The sequence below is a fragment of the Pistacia vera genome, unplaced genomic scaffold, assembly GCF_008641045.1.
Source record: "Pistacia vera cultivar Batoury unplaced genomic scaffold, PisVer_v2 Contig272, whole genome shotgun sequence".
In the NCBI taxonomy this organism is placed as follows: domain Eukaryota; kingdom Viridiplantae; phylum Streptophyta; class Magnoliopsida; order Sapindales; family Anacardiaceae; genus Pistacia; species Pistacia vera.
Window position 1 is genome coordinate 1 of NW_022196082.1, and position 27897 is coordinate 27897.

The 27897-nt window shown below is 31.8% G+C and overlaps 1 protein-coding gene across 1 annotated transcript; it reads left to right on the forward strand.

Annotated features, from left to right (window-relative positions):
- Positions 1-15734: 15734 nt before the first annotated feature.
- LOC116133667 (uncharacterized mitochondrial protein AtMg00810-like) lies at positions 15735-21016 on the forward strand. Its single transcript, XM_031419356.1, has 3 exons — positions 15735-16342; positions 20690-20829; positions 20919-21016. Exons 1-3 carry the CDS (start codon positions 15735-15737, stop codon positions 21014-21016), a joined length of 846 nt encoding a protein of 281 aa, XP_031275216.1.
- Positions 21017-27897: the final 6881 nt, after the last annotated feature.

Below are 27897 nucleotides of genomic sequence, written 5' to 3' on the forward strand. Positions count from 1 at the left end.
CAGTTTAACCCAGCCACATAAGCTTTCCTTAGCAAAAATGTCCAAATTTTTCCCTCTTGATACATGCAAACCCATCAGGATTTATTTCTTCGATTTCACCCCCTTAACACAGCTTTAAAAACTGACAGAAATACCCCTATCTTACCACAATACCAAAAAATCAAATAAATAAATAAAAAAATTAAAAAAAATTAATTAACTTAAATACAATTCATGATCTAACTAAAATCAGGAATGGGGTTTTACAAGAACTTTCACACCACATCAATACATATCTTTAACTAATTAACCTTCTGCATTAGTACGTTCATCATTCTCATTGCTTTGCGTTGTTGCAGTTTGTTCCCTGGAATCACCTTGCTTCACCTCAGTGACTCCTTGTCCTGTTTTGCTTAAAAATTGATCAATCGTAGGTTGAACAAGATTGCCTTTTATACTCCTACTGTTCGCTGTTATATTCCAAATCATGTACACATGAGAAAGTATGTCAATAAATAAAAGAATTTAAACGATATAATCAAAATTTTGCAATGCATTAATTTTCACTTAATATTGTTGGAGATCTCATATCGACTAGGCACACTCAAGCCAATGGATTTATAAGAGTGGGCAATCCTCCCACTCAATAAGGCCTTTTGGGTGAGGAGTTAGGCCCAACTCCAACAAATATCAGTGTCGTTGACTTACCTTCGGCATTCACAGCTTCATCATTCTTATGGCTTTGAGACTTTGCTGGTTGCTCACCCGATGCACTTTCATTTACCTCTGTAATTTCATCTCCTTTTCTTTCAACCAAGTTAGTGAAAGGTTGAGCAGAATCCATTGGCGATATCAGTTTAGGACAAAGATTGCTCTGTAAGTTATTTTCAAGTACTATCTATAAGGATCTCAAAAGCCCAAAGCCAATACATAGAAACAACTGTAATCATTCATTTCATCTCTTGGAAAAGCACTAACTTCCCCGGGAGAAAATTTTGCTGGGAATTATTTATTCTGTTAGATTCTCTGAGTCAAAATGGAAGAAAGTTCTTTTAACTTCTATTTATTGAAATGAATTCGCAGAGCGTCTTTTTCCCATATTCTTTTTACTAATTTTCTATTTTTAAGGTTAAATTATTGGACATTCATTTGATATATAATAATTTTAAATGAATTATTTTTGGATATTTTTGCCTCTCCTCAATTCTTAGCTTCTCCACTGGCGTATAACGTATCATTATCACTATAGTAAAAGTTAACAGTTTTACTAACGGTTGGGGGTCGTATTTTTAGTTTTCAAAACCTATGGCTGATAAGGATGCTCACCCTAGCCTGAGGGGTGTCCACAAAAATTCCCCCTTGATTTCTAATTCTCATCTTCTCTTGCTTGATTTTAATTCCTTAACGAGAATATATTCACAAATTGTAGAATCTTAAAGTGAAAGTAAAGATTAATAGATTAAAAAAAGAAAAAGAAGTAATATTTAGCTGTAATAATGTAATTAATAAAGAAAGGAAGCTCCATGCCTAATTTTGTTTGTAGCATATCCTGAATCTTGCCTTTGTATTATTGTAAAACATTATTAATTATTTATAACTAATTTTGTAATCTCCATATCTTTGTAGCAAATGTAATATCTTGCCTTTCCATTGTTTTATGGAAAATGTTATACCCACCATTTCTTCTCACAAACTTCCTCTCACAATCATAACGTGACAACTCGTAATTGGTCAGCTCGTAATGTGTCTCATGTTGACCAATTGTAAACTATCACATTGGTATTGTGAGAGAAAATTTGTGAGAAAAGTTTATGAATGTAACATTACTCTTATTTTATACATTTTAAACCATTTTATGATCCAAAACCTCTGCTTTTTGCACCACCTCATTTCCACAAGATAAGAGTTATTTTAACATGTGTCTTTAGGGCACATGTACATGTTTATGTTGACGTATATTATATATAACGACAAAAAAAATAAAATTATAATTTTAAAATATCAAAATTCGAAAGTTTTTATCTTCTAATATCTTTTATGCATATTGTTAGAACACACATTAAGGCAATATAGAAGATGAAACATTCTTAAATTAATTTTTATATCGAAATTAAGATATTGTGACTTAATTTTTTCATACGTGACTTCCAGCTGTAATGATGTGTAATAGCCAAAGCCTTATATAACATACATTATTGCATTTACATTGGAAAGCTAAAACCTAACCCTCTAAAATTCATTACTAGTGTAATCTTTGCCTAGAAATTGATACAATAATTTGACTTCATTAAACTTTAATAAGTATACAAATCAGAGCATGCATGTGACAAAATTTCTGGGAGAGCGTTCAATAAATATCTGAAATGTGATAGTTACATATATGATGGGTCAGAAATTAATTAATATCTGTCATTAGCTTGCGTTCATATTAAAAGGCTAAATTCATGCTTAAACCTAACCCTCCGAAGTTGACGATTAGTATAATGTTGCCAAGAAAATAACTTAATGATCTGAGTTGATTTAAACTTTAATATGAAAATTAAGTTCGATTATTTTATTTTACATGACGACAATATTATATCCTAAAGAGTTGCATCAATGGAGGTCAACAACCATAATTTTATTATATAAAATTTTTTTAATAAAAATATAATTGATCATGCTTAATAAATTAATGGTTATTTGTAGATCGAGCTAGCCTTTATTAAAACACGAGCTATTATTATAAATTATATAATAATAATAATAAAGCCCATTGAATTACTAAACAAAATATTAAACAATGAAACTTAACATTAATTTGAAAAGTTGAAAGAAGCTTAATTTGAAAAGTTGAAACAAGCTTAAAGATGATAAGTATTATAATAACAGGTCTTTGTTAATTGCAATATACAATCGTCATTAGCCCACGTTCACATTAGAAACCCTCTAAATTTGGATTGAAATAATAAAATAATTTGACTTGAACGTACATGATGATTGTTGTAACTCTAACAGCTCATTTTCTAAGCCCATAAAAACTTTGTAAAGTTATAACTTATAAGAGTGGTTGTATTCGCGTCTTATTACTGGATTAAAGAAATCTCACTTTTTAATTAATGATTTTTATAATTACATATTTATCCCTATATCTTAGCATCAATTCCTTATTCATTATAATGCTTTTAACACCCCACTTCATAACCCTAAGTCTTTTTATTCTCATTCAAATATTCTACGATAAAGTTAAAATAGTTTTTAAAACTGAAGAACGAATAGCATAAGGGAAGAACAAAGCGTTTACTATTTTAAAAAGAAAAACGAAATAAAGGGTTTTATGAAATTTTTGGGGTGTCATAAGAAAAAAATTTAATTTTAAAATTTTAAATTAGAGTGCCTTAAGAAGTAAACTTCTTTAATTTCAATAGTGGGATCAATGACTCAATAGAACCATTCCAGTTATAATTCTACTGATAGAGCCCGAATGATAAATAATTAATTAAATGGATCATGGGCTCAATGTTGAACCAAAGCCCAATCTTCAATATATTTGCAAGAGTGGTGTTATTTACACCCTATCAAATTGTTTTCTAAATCGCTGATTTTTTTAAATATATATTTTTTTAATTAGTAATTACCAAGAAGGGTATTTATTCTTTTAGTACAGTCTTTGTCTATCTGTTAAATAACTCTTTTTCTCAATCCTTTATTTTTCTTTTCAAAGACTAATTTGAACTCTTTGTTTGGGAATTATGTTGTCATTTAAAATATTTTTTATAGAGATGGAAGATGGATTCAAACAATGAAAATAAAGTAATATTGAATATTTCCATTATTTTTTCTTGCTATGGTTTGATTTAGGAAATTCAGTTTAATACTATTTAAATTAATCATATATCATGTAAACCTGACCCAATTGAGTACATGAGAGCTCATTTTCTAAGCTCATGAAAACTCTGTAAAGCTATAATAGTGGTTGTATTCGTATCCTATTATTAGACTAAAGAAGTCCCACTTTTTAATGATTTTTATAATTACATGTTATAATGTTTTTGACACCCCAGTTCATAAACCCTAAATCTTTTTATGGTTATTCAAATATACTATGATAAAGTTAATATAGTTTTTAAAACTAAAGAATAGTTTAATGAAGCAAAAAGTTTTTGCAATATGATTTATCATGTTATAAACAATATAAAATTATAAGTTTTTTTAGTGCTTCTCAGTTTTTTTTTTTTTTTTTAATTCAAATTATATTTTATTGTTTTTTCAGTCACATATAAATTCATTGTTTTCTTTTCCTTCAAATTATTGTTAGTTGTTAAACTATCAATAATTGTTCGTATTTTTTTTTTTTTTTTGGGTGACCAAGGATGTCTAAGTTAGCTTACATATACCTCGACTAATCCTTCAGGATCCTAAAATTAATGATCTTTAATATTGAATTGGAATGAAAAAAAACCGTAGTATTTTGACTTTGATCTATATTAGGGGTGCCAATTTTGTCATGCCTCCTCCTGGGTGTCCCTATCCACATGATACAGACGCGCCTGGGGACTCAGGATCCCAAGAGGAGAATGAAAGATTTTGAAAATGTTTCACAAAAGTCCATTTATAAAACATAAATAAAGTACATTACAAACTGAAATATTCATAGTAAAAGTCCTCAAAACGAAAATACATAAATCCAAGTATAAAACAGCAGCAGAATGCTCTAGAATTTTACAAAATTATGCAGATAAAGACAAATAAGTGCTTAAAATGAATGAAAATTGAAATTCAATACTGCTTAATGCACAAATGAGGTATAATCTTAAACCCCTAAAGTTAAATCTAATTTTCAAAGTTAATCACTTTTTTTTTTTTTTTTTTTTTGTGGCTGAGTAATAGAAACATAAATATTAAAATGATTTCCATTTTCATATTTTCTGCATATATTAGATTGAAAATAGCCAACCGAAAGATGCTACTTCAATTGAGCAAGTGACGAGTTATAGGTGGAGGAACACTTTTAAGAAATAAAAAGAGCCAAGGACATGCACTGGCATATTATTTCTTTGAAGAAAGTTTGGTTGTAATATGGTGCTCTGGTTTTGTTATGTTTTCAGTTCAACATTTCTATCAAGTTTATAATAACTAGATCTTAGTTAGTATCAAGTGTGGAATATAACGCCGAATCACACAAATCATTCAACCAAAAAAGTAAAAGAAGACAATCAATTTACCCTGATCCATTCCCAATTCAGAGAATTACGTCCAGCATTTAAGATTGATAAGTTTTATTGATTTTTCAGAAATCTGGAGCAATACAAGAATAGCAGTGTCGGCAGCCCACTCACGCATCCAACATCAAGCACAAATTGATGTGTTATTTACAATAAATATAACATGACTGGGAAGACAACCAAGTGAGGCAATTGGAATGATAACCCATTTCCATGGGTTAGAAAGAACTATGTAATGAAAGTTGAAATTCTCTTCTTCTAAAACTAGAAAGTGTTGGGAATTCAGATTGTTAAGATTTGAGAGAAGAAGAAATTGAATAACTTGAAGAGAAGAAGAATTCAGTTTTTTTCACTTATTCACGTGACACTGTACAGCTTATATACAAACGCATGCACTGTTTACACATGCATTTCTGATTCTTAACTAATTACACTAACACACTCTGACGTTTAACAACCTTTTAATATGACTCAACTGCCACGTAACAATCCATGCCAACTTGTCCTTCAACACTCCCCCTCAAGTTGGTATCTTGTAGATGTCTCTTAGTCCAAGCTTTGCAACCAGTTTTTCATGCTGCTGTCTACCCAGTCCTTTGGTCAAGATGTCTGCTACTTGTTCTCCACTGCATACATATTCTGTGCTTAAGGTTTTATTTTGAATCCTTTCTCTCACAAAGTGGCAGTCAATCTCAATGTGTTTCGTTCTTTCATGAAACATTGGATTGGCTGCAATTTGAAGAGCAGCTTTGTTATCACAGAACAGTTTTACAGGTTGCATCTTCTCCAGATTTAACTCTTTCAGCAGTCCTAAAAGCCACACAATCTCTGCAGTTGTGCTTGCCATGCTTCTATATTCTGCTTCTGCTGATGACCTGGACACAGTGCTTTGTTTCTTTGTTTTCCATGATATGAGTGATTCCCCTAGCTTTATACAATATCCACTAACAGACTTTCTACTCACTGGACACGCAGCCCAGTCAGAGTCACAGTATGCTATTAATCCCATGCTGCTGTTTGACGATAGTAAGAGTCCAAGCCCTGGACTCTTTTTTACATATTTAACGATTCTCAGTGCAGCTTCCAAATGTGACTTCTTTGGATTATGCATATGTTGACTGAGAGTTTGAACTGAGAAGCTAATATCCGGTCTAGTCATAGTTAGATAAAGCAATCTGCCTATTAATCTCTTGAACACAGAAGAATCTTCCAGCAGTTTATCTTCTTCTGTAGGTGGATATTTCTGATCATATTCAAACGAAGTAACTTTCTGATTTTGCTCAAAAGGAGTGTTGATTGGTTTAGCATCTCCCATTCCAGCTTCTGAGATCAATTCCAAAGCATATTTCCGCTGGTTTAACACTATGCCTTCTTTGGATCTAGCTACTTCAATACCGAGAAAGTATCTTAACTCTCCCAAGTCTTTTATCTTGAAACTTTTCTGCAGAATGTGTTTTAACTGTTTGATCATCTCCTCACAATTTCCGGTGATCAAGATATCATCTACATAAACCAGTAGAATGACAATCTTGCTGCCATGTTTTCTTGTAAACATAGAATAATCATGTTTACTTTGGATGTAACCATTTGTAATCAAAGCTTCAGTCAGCTTTAAGTTCCATTGTCTGCTGGCTTGTTTCAAGCCGTAAAGACTCTTGAGCAATCTACATGCTCGATGCTCCCCCTGATTGCGAAACCCTTTGGGCAGTTCCATATACACCTCTTCATGCAAATCACCATGAAGAAAAGCATTAAAAACGTCCATCTGATATAAAGGCCACTGAGAAACAGAAGCTAAAGCCAGGACAGTACGCACGGTCACCATTTTTGCAACAGGAGAAAAGGTATCTGTAAAATCTATTCCTGCCTGATGGTTGTAGCCCTTGGCTACAAGTCTGGCTTTGTAACGCTCAAGAGTGCCGTCAGACTTATACTTCACCTTAAAAACCCATTTGCAACCGATTGTGGCCTTGCCAGGAGGAAGAGATACTAATGCCCAAGTGTGGTTAGCTTCCAAGGCCATGATTTCAGCTTGCATAGCTTCAATCCAGTGAGGATATTTGACAGCCTCTTCATAAGAAGAAGGTTCAATATACTTAGACATAGAAGAAAGGAAGCAGTGATAAGGGTCAGAAAGATGATCATAGCAAATATATTTCTGAATAGCAAAGTTTGCATGAGGAGAAACATAATCTGTAAGCCATAATGGAGGCCTGGTGCTGCGAGATGATCTTCGAGGAGCTGTAATAACATCTTGAGGAATGTCCGGAGAAACATTTACGTCCGGAAAAACATGTATATCAGTGGTAGTGGTTGGAAACTGTTGTGAGGAAAGGGGTGGTTCAGGAGGCAATGTATGAAGTTGAGATGGAAAAGGTGAGTCAAGATCCAAAGAATCATTAGGATCTATAGAGGGAAAAATGGTGAAAGATGGAATGGCAGATTGGAAGGGAAATATATGTTCCATGAAGCGTACATCTCTACTCACAAACAACTTCTTAGTAACAAGGGAGAGAAGTCTGTAGCCTTTTTGAGTAGATGAATACCCCAGAAAAACAGAAGGAATACTCCTGAGGCCAAGCTTATCTTTAGAGGTGAAATTAGCAGCATAACACAAGCAACCAAATACTTTGAAATGTTCAATGGAAGGAGGTCTGGAATGAAGCATTTCATACGGACTTTTGTTAGAAAGAACTGCAGTGGGCAGTCTATTTATGATGTAACAGGCAGTGAGAAGACATTCAATCCAGTAAAGGATGGGAATGTTTGCTTGAATCCGTAATGCCCTTGCTACTTCAAGAAGGTGCCGATGCTTTCTCTCGACTACACCATTCTGCTGAGGAGTGGCTACACAAGAACTTTGGTGAATGATTCCCAAAGAATTAAAAAACTCAGCACATTGTGAATTAAAGAATTCACACCCATTGTCTGATCTGACAATCTTCAGAGAAGCAGAAAATTGAGTATGAACAAGAGCAATAAAGGTCTTGAGATGTATGACAGTTTCATGCTTATGCTGCATTAAGAAAATCCAGGTAACTCTGGTGAAGTCATCAACCAATGTCAAGAAAAATCTATGACCAGTATGCGTAGGCTGAGAGTATGGTCCCCATACATCCATGTGAATTAAAGTAAAAGGTGCAGAAGCTCTATGGTGACTTGTTGTGAATGGCATTCGGGTTTGCTTGGCAAGAGGACAAATATGACAATCAAATGCATGGTCATTCTTAACAAAATCATGTTTGATTACAGAGTAATATTTGAGCTTGTCAATGGGTGCATGTCCCAAACGTTTGTGCCACAACTCATAAGAGCTATTCATACATTGCTTGACATTATTAGAAACTGGGACACTTGGAATATCAGTATGTAAAACAGCAGTATCAGGTAATCTTGAATTAACAAACTCTGATGATGACTGTGCTGTTGGTAACGATGGCAGTAGTAGAAAATAGAGGCCCTAAGTTTGTCTACCAATCCCCTTCACCTGCCCATTTGAGAGGTCCTGAATAACACAAAAATCAGGAAAAAAAGATACATAGCAAGATAAGTCTTGAGTGAGCTTGGCAATGGAGATCAAGTTAAACTTGAAGTCAGGAACATAAAGAACATTGGTGAGTTTTTGAGTTGGACTGAGGAAGCAAGAGCCTATGTGAGAAACTTCTGATACATGACCATTTGGAAGTTTTACTGATGGAGATAGAGCAGGAGTAGCCAAGTCAACCAACTGCTCAATACAGTGTGACATGTGATGGCTAGCACCAGTATCCAAAATCCAGGATTGCTTATTGCTAAGAGAAGAAAGATAACAATGTATACCTGCCATGTTAGCATTGATATCATTCAAAGGAGAATGTGGAATATCCCTGTGCAGAAGCTTCAAGATCTCAGCATATTGCTCTTTCGTGAAAAGTGCTGAAGACTTAGATGAGTCTGATGCTGAGGAAATTGTGTGGAAATTAGCTATCTGATCAGAAGAAGTGACATTGTGAGCAGCGGATGATGTTTGATACTGTCCTTTCTTCTTGGTGAACTTAAAGTCAGGGGGATATCCAATCAACCGATAACAGTTCTCCTTCTTGTGGCCTTTGACATTACAGTGCTCACAGACCAAATTCCAGTTTTTCTTTGATTTGGTTGATTGATGTGAAGATGAGAATAGTACAGTCGGTTCTAACGGCGTATCAACTGGTGAAACAGTGTTGATGTTTCTCTGACTCTCCTCAGTGATTAACATGGAATATGCCTGATTAATTGATGGCAGAGGCGTCATCATTAAGATTTATCCTCTGGCTTGAATGTATGTTTCATTCAATCCCATCAAGAACTGAAGCAGTTTCTGATTTTGCATATGATCAACGTATGATTTTGACATATCACATTCACATGAAGGCAATTGAATGATTGAGGAGTACTCATCCCATAGTAACTTCAGACGAGTAAAGTATGCAGAAATTGATAAACTGCCTTGTGTAAGGGTGACAATGTCTCTGTGTAACTGAAAAATTCTGGATCCATTGATTTTATCAAAACGTTCTTGCAAATCCTTCCAAACTAAGTGAGCATTAGATGCATACACAATACCACTTAACAATTCCTTAGTTACAGAATTCATAATCCAGGACAATACAATGGCATTACACCTATCCCACTGTTGATGCATGTTTGCAGAAACAGAAGTTCTGGTGCATGATCCATCTATAAGACCTAGTTTATTTTTTGCTAACAAGGCTATTCTCATTGACCTACTCCAAAGAGAGTAATTATACACACCAGTTAATTGAAAAGATACAAGGATTGAACCTGGTGTATCGGAAGGATGCAAAAACAGAGGATGATTGAAGTCAATTTCATCTGAAGAACGCGCGTTCTGAACTTCGGTTGAGCTAGCTCCTTCAGTTGTCATGATTTTGATTTTGAACAGAAAAGAAACAAGAATCAAAGATCGAGGTTCTCTTAGGTTAATGAATCAAGAACAATACTGTAACCTTTCAACAAGAAATGAATCAAGTCTGATTCCTGATTCTGTTGAGAAGAAACTGTATCGAAAAGAGAATGATCTGAGGAATTGAAGAAAATTGAGGAATTGAAGAAATCAAGTAATCTGGCCCCTTATCGGTTGCTCTGATACCATGTTAAGATTTGAGAGAAGAAGAAATTGAATAACTTGAAGAGAAGAAGAATTCAGTTTTTTTCACTTATTCACGTGACACTGTACAGCTTATATACAAACGCATGCACTGTTTACACATGCATTTCTGATTCTTAACTAATTACACTAACACACTCTGACGTTTAACAACCTTTTAATATGACTCAACTGCCACGTAACAATCCATGCCAACTTGTCCTTCAACATAAAAAAGCCAAAAGCACCGGAATGCACAAACTAAAGGCCTCATTGAATTGCGCCAAGGAAATAAAGTTTTGCTCCCTACAAAACAAATTCTCATCATATTTATATGAATTTAATAATGAATATCAATCTAATGAAAAAAAAAAACTGCATCCTTATCATATTTATATGAATTTGAAAATGAATATGAATCTAATGAAAAAGAAAAGTGAAAAGAGAGAGAATAAAACCTTTGGATGGAGGCAGGGTTTTGAGTTTCAAGAGGAGGAGGATGGAGGATTACATGGAAATCTGGCATCTTCTCTCGTTTTTTCTCTATACAATCTTTTAGTGCGATTTCTAGCTATAAGCAGCACCCGTCAAAGTTCTTATTTATAAATCAATTAATTTAGGGCAATTATATTCTAGAGGTATATAACCAAGTGACATTACAAACTCAAATATTATAATATAATGACTATTTCATCCGTAGATAACTGCCGTTACTCAAATCCATTATTTAACAAGAAGATCATGTAAAAAACACAAAAACAATTTTGTCTTATCTGATTATAAATTAAACAATTAAAATAATAATTAGATATAAAAAATATAAAAAAAAATCTTGAAAATGCTGTACATAAAATATATACTTTTTTTACTTAATAAAATTGATATAATAAATTTTTAAATAAGAGGAAAAGAATTCTTTATAATAGAATTGTTTTTAGTGATATAATATTCAAAAATGCTCGGGAAAGGTACCATATGACATGGGGCGGGCGGATATATGTATGGAATCCTTATTTCAACATCGTTTATAATAAATGTTTTTTTTTCTTTAGTCGTACTTCATGGGTTTGTGTCATTTAATAATCATAGACTTCTTTGATTTATAGATTATCCGTGTAGAGAAGAAAAAAGATATTCCAAAAGACAAGCACACACTTGGTTGTTTTAGCAAAGCCAAGTTTTTTTAATTCTTGTCTTTCTCCTGATACTGCCATAGACAAGTGCCCTTTACATAAATTGGATGGCCACCTTTAGCTTTGAACTCTATTATGTCGACATGTCATGTCATCAAATCTTTTGTTCTGAATTAAAAAAAAATCAACTTCTTAACAAGAGATAGTGATGCTTCTTTATATATATATATATATATATATATATATATATAGCCTTTTCTTTTGGATTTAATGGTTGCATATAAGAGCTCATGAGCATTGATCAATGTCTTTTAGAAGTGCTGCCTGACAATTGGATCCTTTTGTACCTTGGAGTTTTCTTCACATTCTTGACCCTCTATATTTAAAACAATCTCTATATGTTCTATGACTTGGAGAAACATTATTTTTTTCCACAAAGTCTCTATTCTATTATATAATGCAACTAGCTAGTAACGCATGGGAAAGGAAGACAAATATTACAACCATTAAGCATGTTTACATCTTTCATGTTTACGGCAGTACATGTGATTTGCTCTCATAAAGTTCGAAGTTTGGATCTCCTTATGAGCACCCATATAACCAAATTTAACTATTATTGTTTCAAATTTTTTTTATATATAAATTATAGGGTTTGACAGACACTCCAAGTTCGAAGCAAGATTTTAATTTCAAACTCCATCTCATAGAACTAGTTTGATGGATTTATATGTTATAGCATGGAAATGTTATATACCTCACTAGAATTTGAGGACAGTAGATATAAATCTAAAAGTTTTAATCACTAAGAGAAAGTGATCATCGGGACCCAGAAGAACATAAACATTAACTAGAGAGTATGTAAGTATGAGATAATTGATTCTTTTTTGACCAATTTGGCCTACTTTCACTACCAACAATAGTGATCAAATGTGACTACTCGACACTGAAATCCCTATACACTTTTTTTGATAAGCCCCTTTTTAAGTTTAAGTCTTGCTTTATCTTCAATAACGAGTCCCTGTTGTGTTTTAAATAGAATTAATATTTCTTAGGTGAGATTTCCGATAGTAGCAGTACCATCTAAAGGTTCTTTGATTGAAATAGTAAGTTGAAACTTGAAATAGTAAGTTGGATGATTCATGAACAAAACCTGTCCTCTATTAGAATTTGCAATCATAAAGGCATTAAAATCTTTGCGGCTGAAATAAGCATTAATTTTTTGTCGTACTAATAAACAAATGTAAATATAAAGTTCTTTATTAAAATGTGCAGAACTTTCCTCTCTTTATTACCTTTTGTGTCAAATGACTCATAATCCAATTGAACAACCAAAAGGTTATACTCAAGGTTTTAAAACACGACCTGATGAGTGATCTAGTTAGGTCATCGGGTCATATCAAACCGGTTTAAAAGTTGGGTCAAACCGTNAAGTTTCACTTGAGGATCAAAGTTGAGATCTTTGATTTCAATACCATTCTAATACCATGTTAAGTAACCACACTTTAAACTTAGATTATAATAGGTGACCCAACATTAATATTTAACTCTAATAGATGGAAATATAAATTCTATGGTTAAAAAAAAAAAATAATAATAATAATAATAGGAATAAGAACTAATTATGACATTCTGAAGGTGTTAAAGATTAGAGAGGACTAACACATAATAAAATTTCTTTTCAAAACTCCATGTGCATGCTATTAGATCGAATACACGTGTCAATAAAGGCATTCGAGCGAAGGACTGCAATGTTGTCTCCTCATTTTTATGTCGTGCAGTGGCTAGCTCCGAGTGCCTCTGTACCAAATCCAGCGCAACATCTAGTAATACAACAATCTACATCATAAAAAATATAGATTATACCCTACAATATCAATTGGATCCAACCTTTCTTTAGTGGACCGATATGATCAAATAATAAAAGCCATTTTCAAAGTTGTACTCACCAAGCCAAAATTAATATGGAGAAAAAGATCTAGAATACCCCAAGACTATCATGTCAGATACTTATGTCACCAATGGATGCTTAAAAGTCTAATGGGCCGAATATAAATAATGCTCCATAAAGGTATTGTACAATCTCTTTGTTTCCCATCAGAGCTGCCATGTGAAGTGGTAACATGCCATTATTATTACCTCTGTTCTTTGCTTAGTCTTCATTCCTCCTCATCATGGCCTTGACGATTTCAACCTCTCCAGAGGCAGCAACAAAAAAAAGCTGTGTTACCAGCATTATTTTGTATAGCTAAATCCTATATTTTCACCTGTTCAAGAAGCTTTTGGACAAAACCAGTGTGCTTTGCTGCAGCTGCAATATGGAGAGCTGTGTCCCCTTCCTTTGATAGTTTGGTAATTTTATCAACTTTATGTACATTGTATATTTTTTCAGCCGTGTTTCAATCACCTTCCAGTGCAGCCCGATACAATATGAAGTGTCTATTTCTCGTTTCGCACAATGACCTTCCCATCTTTGTGCCAAAATCCAATAGGGAAAAAATAATATCTGTTAGGTTTAGAGCAAAAATAGAGGAAAAAAGACGATGAAGAGAAGAGAAAGAGGAGTAAACTGAATATATTTCTTTTTTGTGTTTTTCACTTAATGAGTACAGTTTACAATGAGGATTTTAAAAGCTACAGTAAGCTCAGTATTGAACTGAAAGATAACCAACATTTACCGGCAGTAACAACTGCTTAACAAACCTAACAGCTTAAACAGACTCTAAACTTCTTTACTAATATCTTCCTTCAAACTAAACTGAGTAAGACTCTTAACATCTTCCCTCAAACAAAGCTAGGAAACTCTTTCAATTTCTGATACTGATAATATTGATTAAATCTAATGAAACACATTACTATTTTATTTACTTGAGAAAAGAAGCCTACATATGAACTTACCAAAATTGTGATGCTACAATCATATAATAAAAAGACTTCACCTCTTAAGTATCCAAAAAAAACCAGTTCATATAATCAGAGATGAAGTTTTTACCGGGGCAGTTTCTTTTTCTTTCGTGGAAGATTCAATTTGTTTTTACCATTGAGATTGAAAAGTCCTTCGAGAGTTCCACATTCTCTGATGTTTCAAATTAAGAGAAAAAAGAGTACAGTTATTCTGATAGTTTATTTCACTAACTTTGTTGATCTTGACATTTGCAATTTCTCCTGATCATTAAGCATGTTCAAACTAAACTAGGTACTAGAGGAGTCCATATGACATTAAAAAACTTAGGTAGTGTATATCACATTAGCCCTTGGATATTAAATTTGTAAAAGGGTATTCAGAAAATGTATCTTAATTTATAAAAGGAAAACAAAAAATTAATAACAGCATTCATTGCAATGTCAAAACGTACCATCCATTTTTTTATGAGGTGCAGCAATCACAATCTCAACTTTTTCTTCAGTTGAGGTACATCCTAACGCAACGTTATCCTTCATTATTTATTAGCTCGTTATTCGTGGGATCTACAATGAACCTCACAATGTGTTAGTATTAGACAATGAATTTTGGTACAATAAAATGAACCTTATGTTATTATTATCATTTTTCGAAGTATACTATCATTTCAATCCATTGCATCTTTAAATGAAATAATTTTTAACGGATCGGGTCCATGTACACTTAAAGAAATATGTGGGTTTGTTTATAACAATGTGAAATCTCAAGGGAGAAAATGTATTTTTTTCCATAGAAAAAATAAATAAAATCTTTGACTTCATGGAACGAGTGTTTGAAGATTTAGCTAAACTAGATTCATATTGGGAATGAATATTATAGAATAACAATCTTTTATCTCAAGTACTTCCAGATATTAGCTAATACAAATTCAATAATCAATATGTTGGCAGTGTAGATAGATATAGCAAACTAAAAAATACAAATCAATGAATTTAACTTAAGACTCTACTGTTGATATAAAAGGGTGAAGTGCAAAGTTGTCAAATATTTGGATGCTTTTAATAATCGGTCAAAGTGATGTCGTTTTAAGTAAAGAATTCAGCTTACTTTACTTTGTAACTGTGTCAGTATAAAAGAACTACTACTCTGTCTTATTTGTATCGATTCTCAATCAATTGAAATATACAAACCCTTTCTTCTCTAAATTTGTTCAAGATTTGTTCATACTTCACATGGTATTAAAAACTGCACTTCAGATTAAGGGATTTTAGAACTCCATCTCATATTCTAGCTTGTTAATTTTCAAGGAAAATTCTGCTGTTACTTATGTTTTGGTGTACGATGATGATATCCTTATTACCAGGTCTAATCCTACTTATATTAGTCAACTGATGAAAGACTTGAATGCTGAATTTGCACTAAAAACCTTAGGGTCTCTGCAGTATTTCTTGGGTTTGGCAGCAACTAGAACTCCAGTTGGAATTCATCTCAAACAAACTAAGTATGCAACTGATTTATTTGTGAAGACCAATATGCTTGAAGCTTATGCTTGTTCAACTCTAATGGCCGTTGGCACCAAGTTATGTTCACTTGATAGTCCAGCCTTTGAACATCCCAGTTTGTATAGAAGCACTATTGGTGCTCTTCAATATTTGACCCTCACCCATCCTGACATCAGCTTTCCTGTTAACAAGCTTAGTCAACACTTGCAAGCCCTAACAAATCTGCAGTGGCAAGCATACAAGAGGATCCTTCATTACATCAAAGGTACTCTCCGTTTTGGACTGCATTTTAAGCTAGTAGCATCCTTGCATATTGAGTGTTATGCTAATGCCGATTGGGGAAGTAGTCTTGATGATCGAAGGTCCACAAGTCGGTGCTGTGTTTTCTTAGGTCCAAATCTCATTCAATGGAGTTCTCACAAGCAAAAAGTGGTAGCATTATCCTCAACTGAGGTTGAGTACAAAGCACTTGCCCAAACTGCTATTGAGGTAGCCTGGTTATAGAATATGTTCTTTGAATTGGACCTAAATTTTCCTACAATACCAGTGATATGGTGTGATAATGTGAGTGCTAGAGCTCTTGCTTCTAATCTAGTCTTCCATGCATGGACCAAACATATTGAATTTGATACACACTACATTGATGAACAAGTTTTAACCAAGAAGCTGGTGGTTCAATATGTGCCATCAAAACTTCAAATTGCTGATCTCCTAACAAAACATCTCTCAGCTAGGGGTGAGCGGTTCCGGGTACCCTACACTTTTCCGGGGAACCGGAACCGGAACCGCACAGTACAGGTTCCCAAAAAAGGAACCGGAACCAGAACTGCACAGTACAGGTTCTTCAATTCAAGGAACCGGAAACTAAAATGCAGGTTCGGTTCCTTTCCAGGGTACCTATAAAAAATCAATTACCCCCTATTAGTTTAAAAAATAACAAAAACACCTTATACGTTTACAAATACACCCCTAACAAATTTTCGTTATCATTCATTTGTGTCCAATGTAACTCATAACCTGTAATCTCTTAGCAACACTTGAATTCAATCAATTCATCATAATTCACATAAAATTCGTCAATCAAAACCAAACACAAACAATTATTCACACAATTCACATAAAATAAATTCACCAAATCATTTAAACAAACAACAATTCTTAATACTAATTACAACATTGCCATTGCCAGGGTATTTGATAAGTTAATAAAATATTAATGTTTATAAATTATTAATTTAATGTTATAATGGGTAATTGGGTATTTATAATATACCAATATAAATGTAAATTTAATATTAGAACAAGAATGTTATAATTAAAAGTGAGTCATACTACAAGTAAATTGTATATTATAATTAATTAAGTAATAATTATTTAATATTAATGTAATATTAAATTAATTAATTGTTAATCATTTAATTAAGTATTATAAATTGTTTAATAGAATGTTATAATTAATTAAATAATCATACCATAAATTTATAAATAATGTTATAATTAATAAAATTAAATAATCGATTAAATATTGTGTAAATTAGTAAATTACTAATGTTTATAATATATTTCATAATCAATTAAGTATCATTTAATTATGTAATGTTATATTAATATATGTCATACTATAATAGTATAATGTAATGTTATAATGATTAAGTAACATATTACAAATCTATAAAATATTATAATTAATTAAATTTCAAATCATTAATTAATATACTATGTTTATAATGGAATGTTATAATTGATTAAGTAATTATATTACAATATATAAAGTAATGTATAATTAATTAAATTTTTAATCGTTAATTAAGTAATGTAATAATATGTAAATTACTAATGTTTATAATGTATGTTATAAATTCATAACTAATTAAGTAATTATGCAATCATTTAACTATATAAGTGATAATTAAGTAAGCGATTAATATAATGTAATATAATAAATTATAATATGAGAATTATTAACTATAATATAATGCTTAATTAATGTTTTAAGGAATGTTATAATTAATTAAATTTCTTATCATTTAATTAAGTATGGTTTTAATGTTTATGTAGTAAATAGTAATTACTAATGTTTAAATATAAATACCATAACTTATAATCAATAAGTAATTATTTAATATGTAATGTTATATAATTATATGATCATACTATAATATTATAATGTAATGTTATAATGAATAAGTAACATACTACAAATCTATAATTATATTATAATTAATTAATTCAAATCATTTAATTAATATACTAATGTTTATAATGGAATGTTATATTGATTAAGTAATTATATTACAAATATATAAAGTAATGTTATAATTAATTAAATTTTAATCGTTTAATTAAGTAATGTAATAGTATAGTAGATTACTAATGTTACAATGTAATGTTTATAATTCATAACTAATTAAGTAATTATGTAATTATTATATATATGTTATAATTAAGTAAGTGATCATAATATATAGTATATAATAATATTATAATTTAATTGAGAATATTTAACTACAATATAATGATTAATTATGTTTATAAGGTAAGTTATAATTAATTAAATTCTTTCATTTAATTAAGTATTGTGCTAATGTTTATGTAGTAAATTAGTAATTACTAATGTTTAAAATATATATCATAACTCATAATCAATTAAGTAATTATTTAATTATGTATGTATATTAATTATATCATACTATAAATAGTATAATGTAATGTATAATGAATTAAGTAATCATACTACAAACTATAATTTAATATTATAATTAATTAAATTTCAAATCATTTAATTAATATACTAATGTTTATAATGGAATGTTATAATTGATTAAGTAATCATATATAAATATATAAAGTAATGTTATAATTAATTAAATTTTTATCGTTTAATTAAGTAATGTAATAGTATAGTAAATTACCAATGTTATAATGTAATGTTATAAATTCATAACTAATAAGTAATTATGTAATCATTAACTATATAGTGCATAATAAGTAAGTAATCATATATAATGTAATATTAAATATTATAATTTAATTGAATAATTATTAACTATAATGTAAGCTTAATTAGTGTATAATGAAATGTTTAAAGATAATGTATAATTAATTAAATTTCTTATCATTCTATAAGTATTGTGCAATGTTTATATAGTAAATAGTAATACTAATGTTTAAAAATAATATCATAACTCATAATCAATTAGTAATATTTAATTATGTAATGTATATTACTTATATGATCATACTATAATAGTACAAGTAATGTTATAAGAATTAATAATCATACTATAAATCTATAATTTAATATTATAATAATTAAATTTCAATCAATGATAATATACTAATGTTAATAGAATGTTATAATTGATTAAGTAATTAATAAATATATAAGGTAATGTTATAATTAATTAAATTTTTAATCGTTTAATTAAGTAATGTAATAATATAGTAAATTAGTAAATTACTAATGTTATAATGTAATGGATAAATTCATAACTAATTGTAATTTATAATCATTTAACTATGTAATGCTATAATAAGAAAGTGATCATAATATAAATGTAATATATAATATTATAATTAATGAGTAAATATTTAACTATAAGTAATGTTTAATTAATGTTATAATGAAAATATAAGGTAATGTTATAATTAATTAAATTTCTTATCATTCAATTAAGTATTGTGCTAATGTTTATATAGCAAATTAGTAATTACTAATGTTTAACATAATATCATAACTATAATCAATTAAGTAATTATTTAAAAATGTTATAATTAATATATAATCATACTATAATGTAATGTTATAGTGAATTAACTATTAATAACATACTATAAATTTTAATGTAATATATAATAATTAAATTTTTAATCATTTAATTAAGTTTGTACTAATGTTTATAATAAAGTCAATTAATTAAGTAGTAATCAATTAATGTATGCTATAATTAATTATATTATAAATCAATTAAGTAATGTTATAAAATTATAATTAATTAAGTAATCATTAATATAAGTAATGTTATAATTGATTAAGTATGATATTTAACTAGTAATTAAATATTAATGTTTATCAATTTATCATATATAATAATTAATTACTAATTTAATAGATATATTTAGAACTGATAATTGAAGTAAATAACTAATAATATATATACTCAATCAAATATACTTTTATTCAAAAATAATCTTTTAATAACATTAAAATATAAACACTTTAATTGGATCATAATTCCAATTATTCACTTAATTGATCAAAACTTAATATTAAGTATTATAATATTAAAGCTTTTAATATGTGTGATTTATATGTAATAAGTATAATGTATTTGTATATTATTTAATTAGGTTATTCTAAAAATTTAACTTTTTCTATTTTAAATTTTTTATATGTAAAATAATAGAAACTCCCCCATTATTTACATTTCACAAATATTCATTATAGTCCAGTTCCAAAATAGGTTCTAAACAGGTTCAAAAAACAGGTTCCAATATAGGTTCCAAAACAGGTTCAAAAACAGGTTCCAAACAGGTTCCAAAACAGGTTCCAAATAGGATACCCTTTTTACAGGTTCTGGTTCCGGTTCCTCTGGGGGTAAGAACCGGAACCGAAACCGCACAGTTGCGGTTCCAAAAAATTGGAACCGGAACCTACCCGCACAGTGCAGGTTCTGGTTCTGGTTCCGGTTCTTACCCCCGGTTCTAGTTCTACCCGCTACCCGTGCTCACCCCTACTCTCAGCTGCTCAATTCAATGAGCTCAGACAAAAAATGACAGTTCTTGATGGTGCTTGCTTTCAAATTTGAATTCTGGCTGCTGATTTCTGCAGTAACTTTCTGCAGCAACTGTGTTTCAAATCTGGAGTGGTATTTCAATCTGCAGTTTCAGTATCTACAACTTGTGTTTCAAGTCTACAGTGCTATTTTAAATCTGCAGTGCATTTCTGATATCTGCAGAGCATTTCTAATGGTTGATGATTTCTGTTATCTGTATATTGGAGCTGATTTTTTTTTGGTTATCTTTGATGAAGCTTCTGATGACTGATATTTTCCTACTGTTTTTTGGATGAAGTTTCTGATGACTGCTGTCTTCTTTTTGCTGTTGGAACTGATATTTCTGCTGCTTTTGAGAAGTTTCTGATGACTGAAACTGGCAGTGAATGCTGCTAACAATTAGGTCCTCCAACTAGGTTTGGTTTAAGAGAGATGTTGACATAAAAAAGTGGTGGAAGTGCACAGATGTTAGGTACTCAAACCAGGTTTGGTTTGAGAGGAGATGTTGATATAATAGGGTGAAAGTGCAAAGTTGTCAAGTATTTGGATGCTATAATACTTAGTCAAAGTGATGTCGTTTTAAGTAAAGAATTCAGCTTACTTTACCTTGTAACAGTGTCAGTATAAAAGAGCGACTGCTCTCTCTTATTTGTATCGATTCTCAATCAATTGAAATATACAAACCCTTTCTTCTCTAAATTTGTTCATACTTCACATCTACAAATCAAGAAGAAGTAGAAGAAATGGGTTGAAAGATCACCTGTTTTGACACCTTGGATGCAATCTACAACTAGCTTATTTAGAAGAAGGGCCTAAAATAGGGAAGAGTAAGAGAAATAATATTATATACTGAGGCTCAAGGAATAGCAAGATGATATTTAGCGACAATGTAACAACGAAACTGAAAAAGAGCTACAAGAATAAAAGTAACCAAGGTTAGATCCTCCACCAAGAACACAATCAATCTAAATCTTAGACACAAAAGAAAAAACTTAGCCAGATACAATCAATCTAAATTGCATGCATTGGTTATATTCAAATCAATGATCCAGCGTGAGTCACAACAACTCATTTGAAACAAAATCTACCACAAATCGCACAGCAAAACCCATAATTTTTACCCATTTAAACAAAACCATTAGACTCGTTTCTTCACTTGCGCAGGTCATGCATATCCAGCCCCCCCCCCCATCATAGCCGCTCCCCCTATGCAACCTACCCGCTGCCCATATCTCACCTGTTATGTCCGACCTTGCAACCCCCACCCCTCCTAATATCCATCTCACTCCACTCCCATCGCATCTCTACCACATCCGACCTTTTGTTGCTGGGACTCGGTGATTTGAGTTTGATTTTGAAATTTTTTTTCGCTTTACAAAAAGTTGTAAATTTAGAATTTTGTGAAGCTGTTGGCTCTAAAGGGTTAGGGTGATTAATTGTGAAGAAGTCATAGAAACCGAAAGTTGTGATGTTGTTTTTGGTGGGGAGTTGTGGCTACCGGGTTTTTGCCGCGGTGATTTAGGAATTAGGTGTTATATATATATAGAAGGATTTTTGTTTTGATTGGTTCGGTTCAAAGAAGTATTTTTTGGTCTACCTCACTTCCTTTTCTTCAGTTTTACCTTCAATCAATAACATATTAATAACTCAATCAAAATACAACTATCTCCAAGAATACCCTTTTTCTGTTAATTTTCGTAACAACGTTTGAGAGTTTGAAGGACGATTTGAAAGTAAAAGAATAAAGATGTCATTGATGAGTAGACTGATATCATATGGACCAAAATGTTTTTGACCCTAACGATTGTATATACATATATGGACTCATAAAGAAAGACCTTTAAGTCAAGTAAAGCAGATAGCAAATGATAACATAATGTCTAACTAAATTTCCACGTGAGACGCATTAGATTCTAACTTCTTTAACAAACCACTCAAACATCAGTTTCAATTAGGAGTGAGCAGTGTTGAGTACCCTACATTTTTCAGGGGAACTGGAACTGGAACCGGAACAGCACAGTACAGGTTCCTAAAAAAAGGTCAATTCCGATTCTTAAATTCAAGGAATCGGAACCTGAAATGTAGGTCTGATTCCTTACCAGAGTACCTTGTAAAAAATCAATTAGTCCCATATTAGTTTAAAAAATGACAAAAATACCTTAAATGTTTACAGATATACACCTAACAAATTAAGAAAACCTACATTTAGTAGTTTTTAACTTTTGATTACTCATTCATTTGTGTCCAATGTGACTCATAAATCCTCTAATCTCTAGACAACACTTGAATTCAATCAATTCATCACAATTCACATAAAATTTCTCAATCAAAACCAAAACACAAACAAGTTCCAAGCTGGGTACTCGCTTCAAGTTCTTTTCGCAGGTTTCAGTTCTAGAACCTGTAGGAACTAGAATCGAAACTGCATAATGTCGGTTCCAATAAAATGGAACCGAAACATACCCACACATTGTTGGTTCCGAGTAGGTTTCGGTTCTGGTTCTACCCGTAGGTTTCGGTTCTACCTGCTATCCATGTTCACCCCTAGTTTCAATAAAGCAAGCTCAGTTTGGATAAGTGATAAGAAGTTTTACATTTGAATGATTAAATGTTCCTTAGATTTGTTCATGATTTGATAAATTAAATGTATGTTGTTCAATACGTGTTTCCTGATTGAATTTTAGGTTAACTACAATGAAATGTAAGTGAAATAAACCGACACTCCTGTACTCAACCAATTGTTGAATTCCCCTCTTGTACTCAACGTTTCCAATTAATAATGAAAAGTTATTTTGTAATGAGATAGTACAAGCGATGATTTGGATTAGAATTATACAAATGACTAATCACATCAAAAAGAAGGGGGAACTGGAGCAGAGCAAATAGGGTGATAGGAACACAAGCAACAATAGCTATTGGAATAGCTACCCAAGCAAAGTCATCACTAAGAGCAATGAAAAGAGTGACCCCAAACGCTGCCATCATGGTGGCTATTGAGATGAAGAGAGCTGCAAGCCCTATTATCAGCCCGTTTGGTAATGAATTAATGTAGGGAAAATAGTGTTAAATTAGGATTTAATTTTGTTTCCCTTTCTTTATTTTATTTTCTTATTTCTTTAGGGTTTCATATTAAGAATTCAAGTAGTTTTCTATTTTAATTAAGGGTTTAGTTGATTTAGGAAGTTTTAGTTTAGTTAAATTTTATTTTCTTATTTTATAGTTAGTCAACAGTTGGATTTCTTGTTTTAATTAGTTTTCATGTTTAAGTAGGATTTTGTTTCCTTGTTTAATTATAGTCCTATTAGGGTTGGCTGTAACCACCCTATATAAACATATTATTTGTTTCTTTTGAAGATATAGAATATTCAATGAATTGTTCAGATTTATTTCAGATTTTATGGCTTAAGTTTCATGATTGAGACTTGTTATCAGCTCTAAAGGTGTAGCCGAGTGCTAGCCTTGTTTTATCACGCTAACTTGCTGCGTCAGTTGGTATCAGAGCCAGGTCAAATCCGTCTGATCTAATGGCAAGTGATGAAGTTATAGGTAGTGGTGGTTCTCATGATGAAGACCAGGGAGCTGAGACCTCGCAAGGAGTGGCATTGAGAGCATTGGACCAACGAATGGATCTTAGATTCTAGCGTTTGGAATGACGCTTTGAAGAAATTGCAATCGACTTGATGCTTTGAGCGTAGATGCTAACAAAAATACAAATGACTAAAGGTAACCTATCGATGATGATACCGCTCACGAACAGCTTATTGGTAGACCTGTTTTTGCAAATAGATGTAGACAACTAGTTTACATGGAAAAGTCAAACAAAGAAGATGGTTATTATGAAGAGCCCGAAAGGAACATGGGGTATGTAGAAATCAGTATGGTGACAGAGAATCCAACAAATTTAGATTAAAGGTAGATATCCTTTGCTTTAGAGGAAATTTAGTTATTAAGGAATTTTGGGATTGGATTGGGGAAATAAATAGGTTTTTCGAATATATGAAGATTTCAGAAGGAAGAAGGGTCAGACTTGTTGTGCGCAGATTGAAGGTGGAGCTTCTGCATGGTGGGAAGGATTACAGTCTAGAAGATTTCGCGAGGGGAAAGCACCAGTTAGAACTTGGTATAGGATGAAACAGTTGTTACAAAGGGATTTTCTTCCTCCTGATTATGAGCAGATCTTGTTCCAATAGTACGAAAAATGCCATCAGGGTCAGAGTCCAAAAATATATTGCTGAATATTGATAGTTGTTACTACACCTTGACTATAATGAACATCCATATAGAGTAGCTTTAAGATTCTTTAATGGGTTGAATGTAAACATACGAGCTCAAATTAATTTACGACTTGATCATACGTTGCTTGATGTTCTTCGATTAGCCGTTGATGTAGAATCACAATTAAGAATTAAAAAAGAATTCTTCTTTAGAGAATACATGCTCACAAGTTATGGAAGAAGACAAGAAGCTTAAAGCACTTCCTAAAGAAATTCTTAAAGCCAACGAAGATCATAAGATGTTACGAATAGAGGATCACACATCAAAGGAGATTGACTATAAAGTAGACATTGAAGCTGAATGAGTTCTCCAAGAAGAAAAGATTGAACAAGAGCAAAAGCAGATTCTTCTAAAGGAGAAGCTTGAGCAAAAGCAAGTTGTTCTAAAGGAGAAGCTTGAGCAAGAAGAACACATACAAGCTAAGGATCAAAAGGATGAAACATTGACGGCATTCGATTTCAACTTGAAGACTACACTGCGTGACAATTGTCCTAGGAAGATCAATGACAAAGGATATTTATTTGCTCCAAAGGAGGACTTATTACTCTACTTCAAGTATCACCCACTAGATTGAAACTCTAGGGCGAGTTTATTTTTAAGAGGGGGAGTATGATGTAGGGAAAATAGTATTAAATTAGGATTTAATTTTGTTTCCTTTTTTATTTGATTTTCTTATTTATTTAGGGTTTCATATTAGAAATTCAAGTAGTTTTCTATTTTAATTAGGAGTTTAGTTGATTTAGGAAGTTTTAATTTAGTTAAATTTTATTTTCTTATTTTATAGTTAGTCATCAGTTGGATTTCTTGTTTTAATTAGTTTTCGTATTTAAGTAGGATTTTGTTTCTTTGTTTAATTAAAGTCTTGTGAGGATTGGCTGTAACCACCCTATATAAACATATTATTTGTTTCTTCTGAAGATATAGAATATTCAATGAATTGTTCAGATTTATTTCAGATTTTAAGGCTTAAGTTTTTGTGATTGAGACTTGTTATTAGTTTTAAAGGTGTAACCGAGTAGCCTTGTTTTATCACGCTTGCAATGCATCTGCTATGGTTAAAACCAAAAATGACCTGTGATGAAGAAAAATAAGCCTGCCTGTAAGATTGTTATTTCCACTTGGTAAAGTGAAAGTTGTAGCAAACATCACAGTGGCAATAAGCGTTGTGACAACCATACATGAGTTTGGAGATGCAATGCCTTTCATCCACTTTTCCCTTTCACGTACAAATCTTTTATGCTCTGAAAAAAAAAAAAAATGAGGTGTCCTCCCTTTGGACTTTTCGGTTTCTCTATAAGATGGTTGAACAACTTTTTCAACTTCCTAAAATAGTCAAATAGAAAGTTTATCAGGATTCAGACCTAGAAAGCAAATGGTTTGTCAATGAAAAATTGGAATTCATGCATTTGTTTTTTCAGGTTTTGCTTCATTAAATTTCATTTCCCAAAAGAATTCATTACGATGAAGGACAAGTTATATAGTTGAAAATTAACTAAGCTTTAACTAGTGCAACTATCATCTAAATTACAGAGCCGCACGCGAATCAGTTTTGAGTTGATCTAGTGGAGCAAGTTTTCCGGCCAAATGCAACATGTTATTGTCATTTTCATTTTCATTTTCATAAGCAGCTGTCAAACCTTTATAAGCACCAATCTCATGAATCAGATTAAAAATGTTTTCCTGACAATGCAACATTGCAATGTGAAATATGCTTTGACTGTGATCATCTACTTTCCAAATAAGGTCAGGATACATTCGAATCAACACTTTTATGAATTCAACATTCCCTAATTCTACAGTTGTAAACAACAATCGTGAAGGTTGCCGAGGGAATTCTCCAATTTAATAGTCATCTAGCAACACTAGTTGCTACTAAAGTTGCTCACTAATTCAAGAGCTTGGAGATGCATCAACTTTTTGTCAAGGATTGCCCTGAAGCATGGAATTGAATGCGCTGGACATAGTCACCCCTTTATCCAAAATGTTCATTTTGTTTTCAGAAGGAATAAATAAGCAGATAATGGTTAATGCATAAGAGTAATTCCAGTGAGGAATGGGCAATAATGGAGTTCCTAACAAGAGTAAATGCACCTCTACCAAATCCCAAGCTGATTTCCACTAACAAATGTGGAAGGCTTTCGTGCCAACACATGAAGTGCCATCTCTCCTTTTCCATCACAAGCTAAAGCTAATTCAAGATGATGTTTAATTTAAGTCCAAGGCCATATCTGTCAAATTAATACAAGACAATCCTCATCAATTTGCTCCTCAAGAAGATATAAAGTTGCAACAATGAATGTGATTTGATGAAAACTTCAAGAAAATAGTGAAGGTGAGAGGTGAATAACCATAGAGACTTGCATTGATGATAGCAACAAGAAGTTCAATTCGATCTTCTTCTTTTAGATACTTTGCCTCGGTCAATTAATAAAGATACCAGCCTATTTTTGTGGCCTAACAAAGCAGCCATAAACAATGTTGTTGCTCCCTTACAGCCTCGAATTGATGACAATATTTTGTTCTAATTAAACATCACCTCTGCAATCTTCCTAATTCAAGATATGGCAGCAAAACAGAGAGCTGGTTTCCCAACCTTGTTCTACAGCGCTAGGTCTTCAAATGTCATGATATTTACAAGCTCTTGAACAAATATTGTATGTCTAGCTCCTACAACAATGTGAAGAGCAATTTTTTGGTTTCTTGAGATCCTGGCACATACTACTTGTGGATTCAAAATCACACTCTTGCAAATTCCAATCACTTTTGAGAGCCGCATTATGTAGAGGAACAAAAGAAGCAAAGCAGGAAAAAACCACAAATAGAGTTTCTTTCTTCAAATTAAACAGAGCACAATCAACTTAAATGACAAATTCCAGAGATAAAAAGTAAAAATCCTGTAACAACATGTTATGCCCAAAAAGTTAGGGCTATCGTTGATTCTCGTCAGCAAGAGCCAATCAGAATTCAAGGAGGCTTTGTGCCGTCCAGATGTTGCCACGTTG

Excerpts from the sequence above, each read along its gene's own strand:
- LOC116133667 (XM_031419356.1), top strand. The coding sequence starts at position 15,735 with ATGAAAGACTTGAATGCTGAATTTGCACTAAAAACCTTAGGGTCTCTG. Across the intron at positions 16,343-20,689 it reads ACTGCTATTGAGGTAGCCTG|CAACTGTGTTTCAAATCTGG; the intron begins GTTATAGAATAT and ends AACTTTCTGCAG. Across the intron at positions 20,830-20,918 it reads TCTAATGGTTGATGATTTCT|TTTCTGATGACTGCTGTCTT; the intron begins GTTATCTGTATA and ends TTTTGGATGAAG.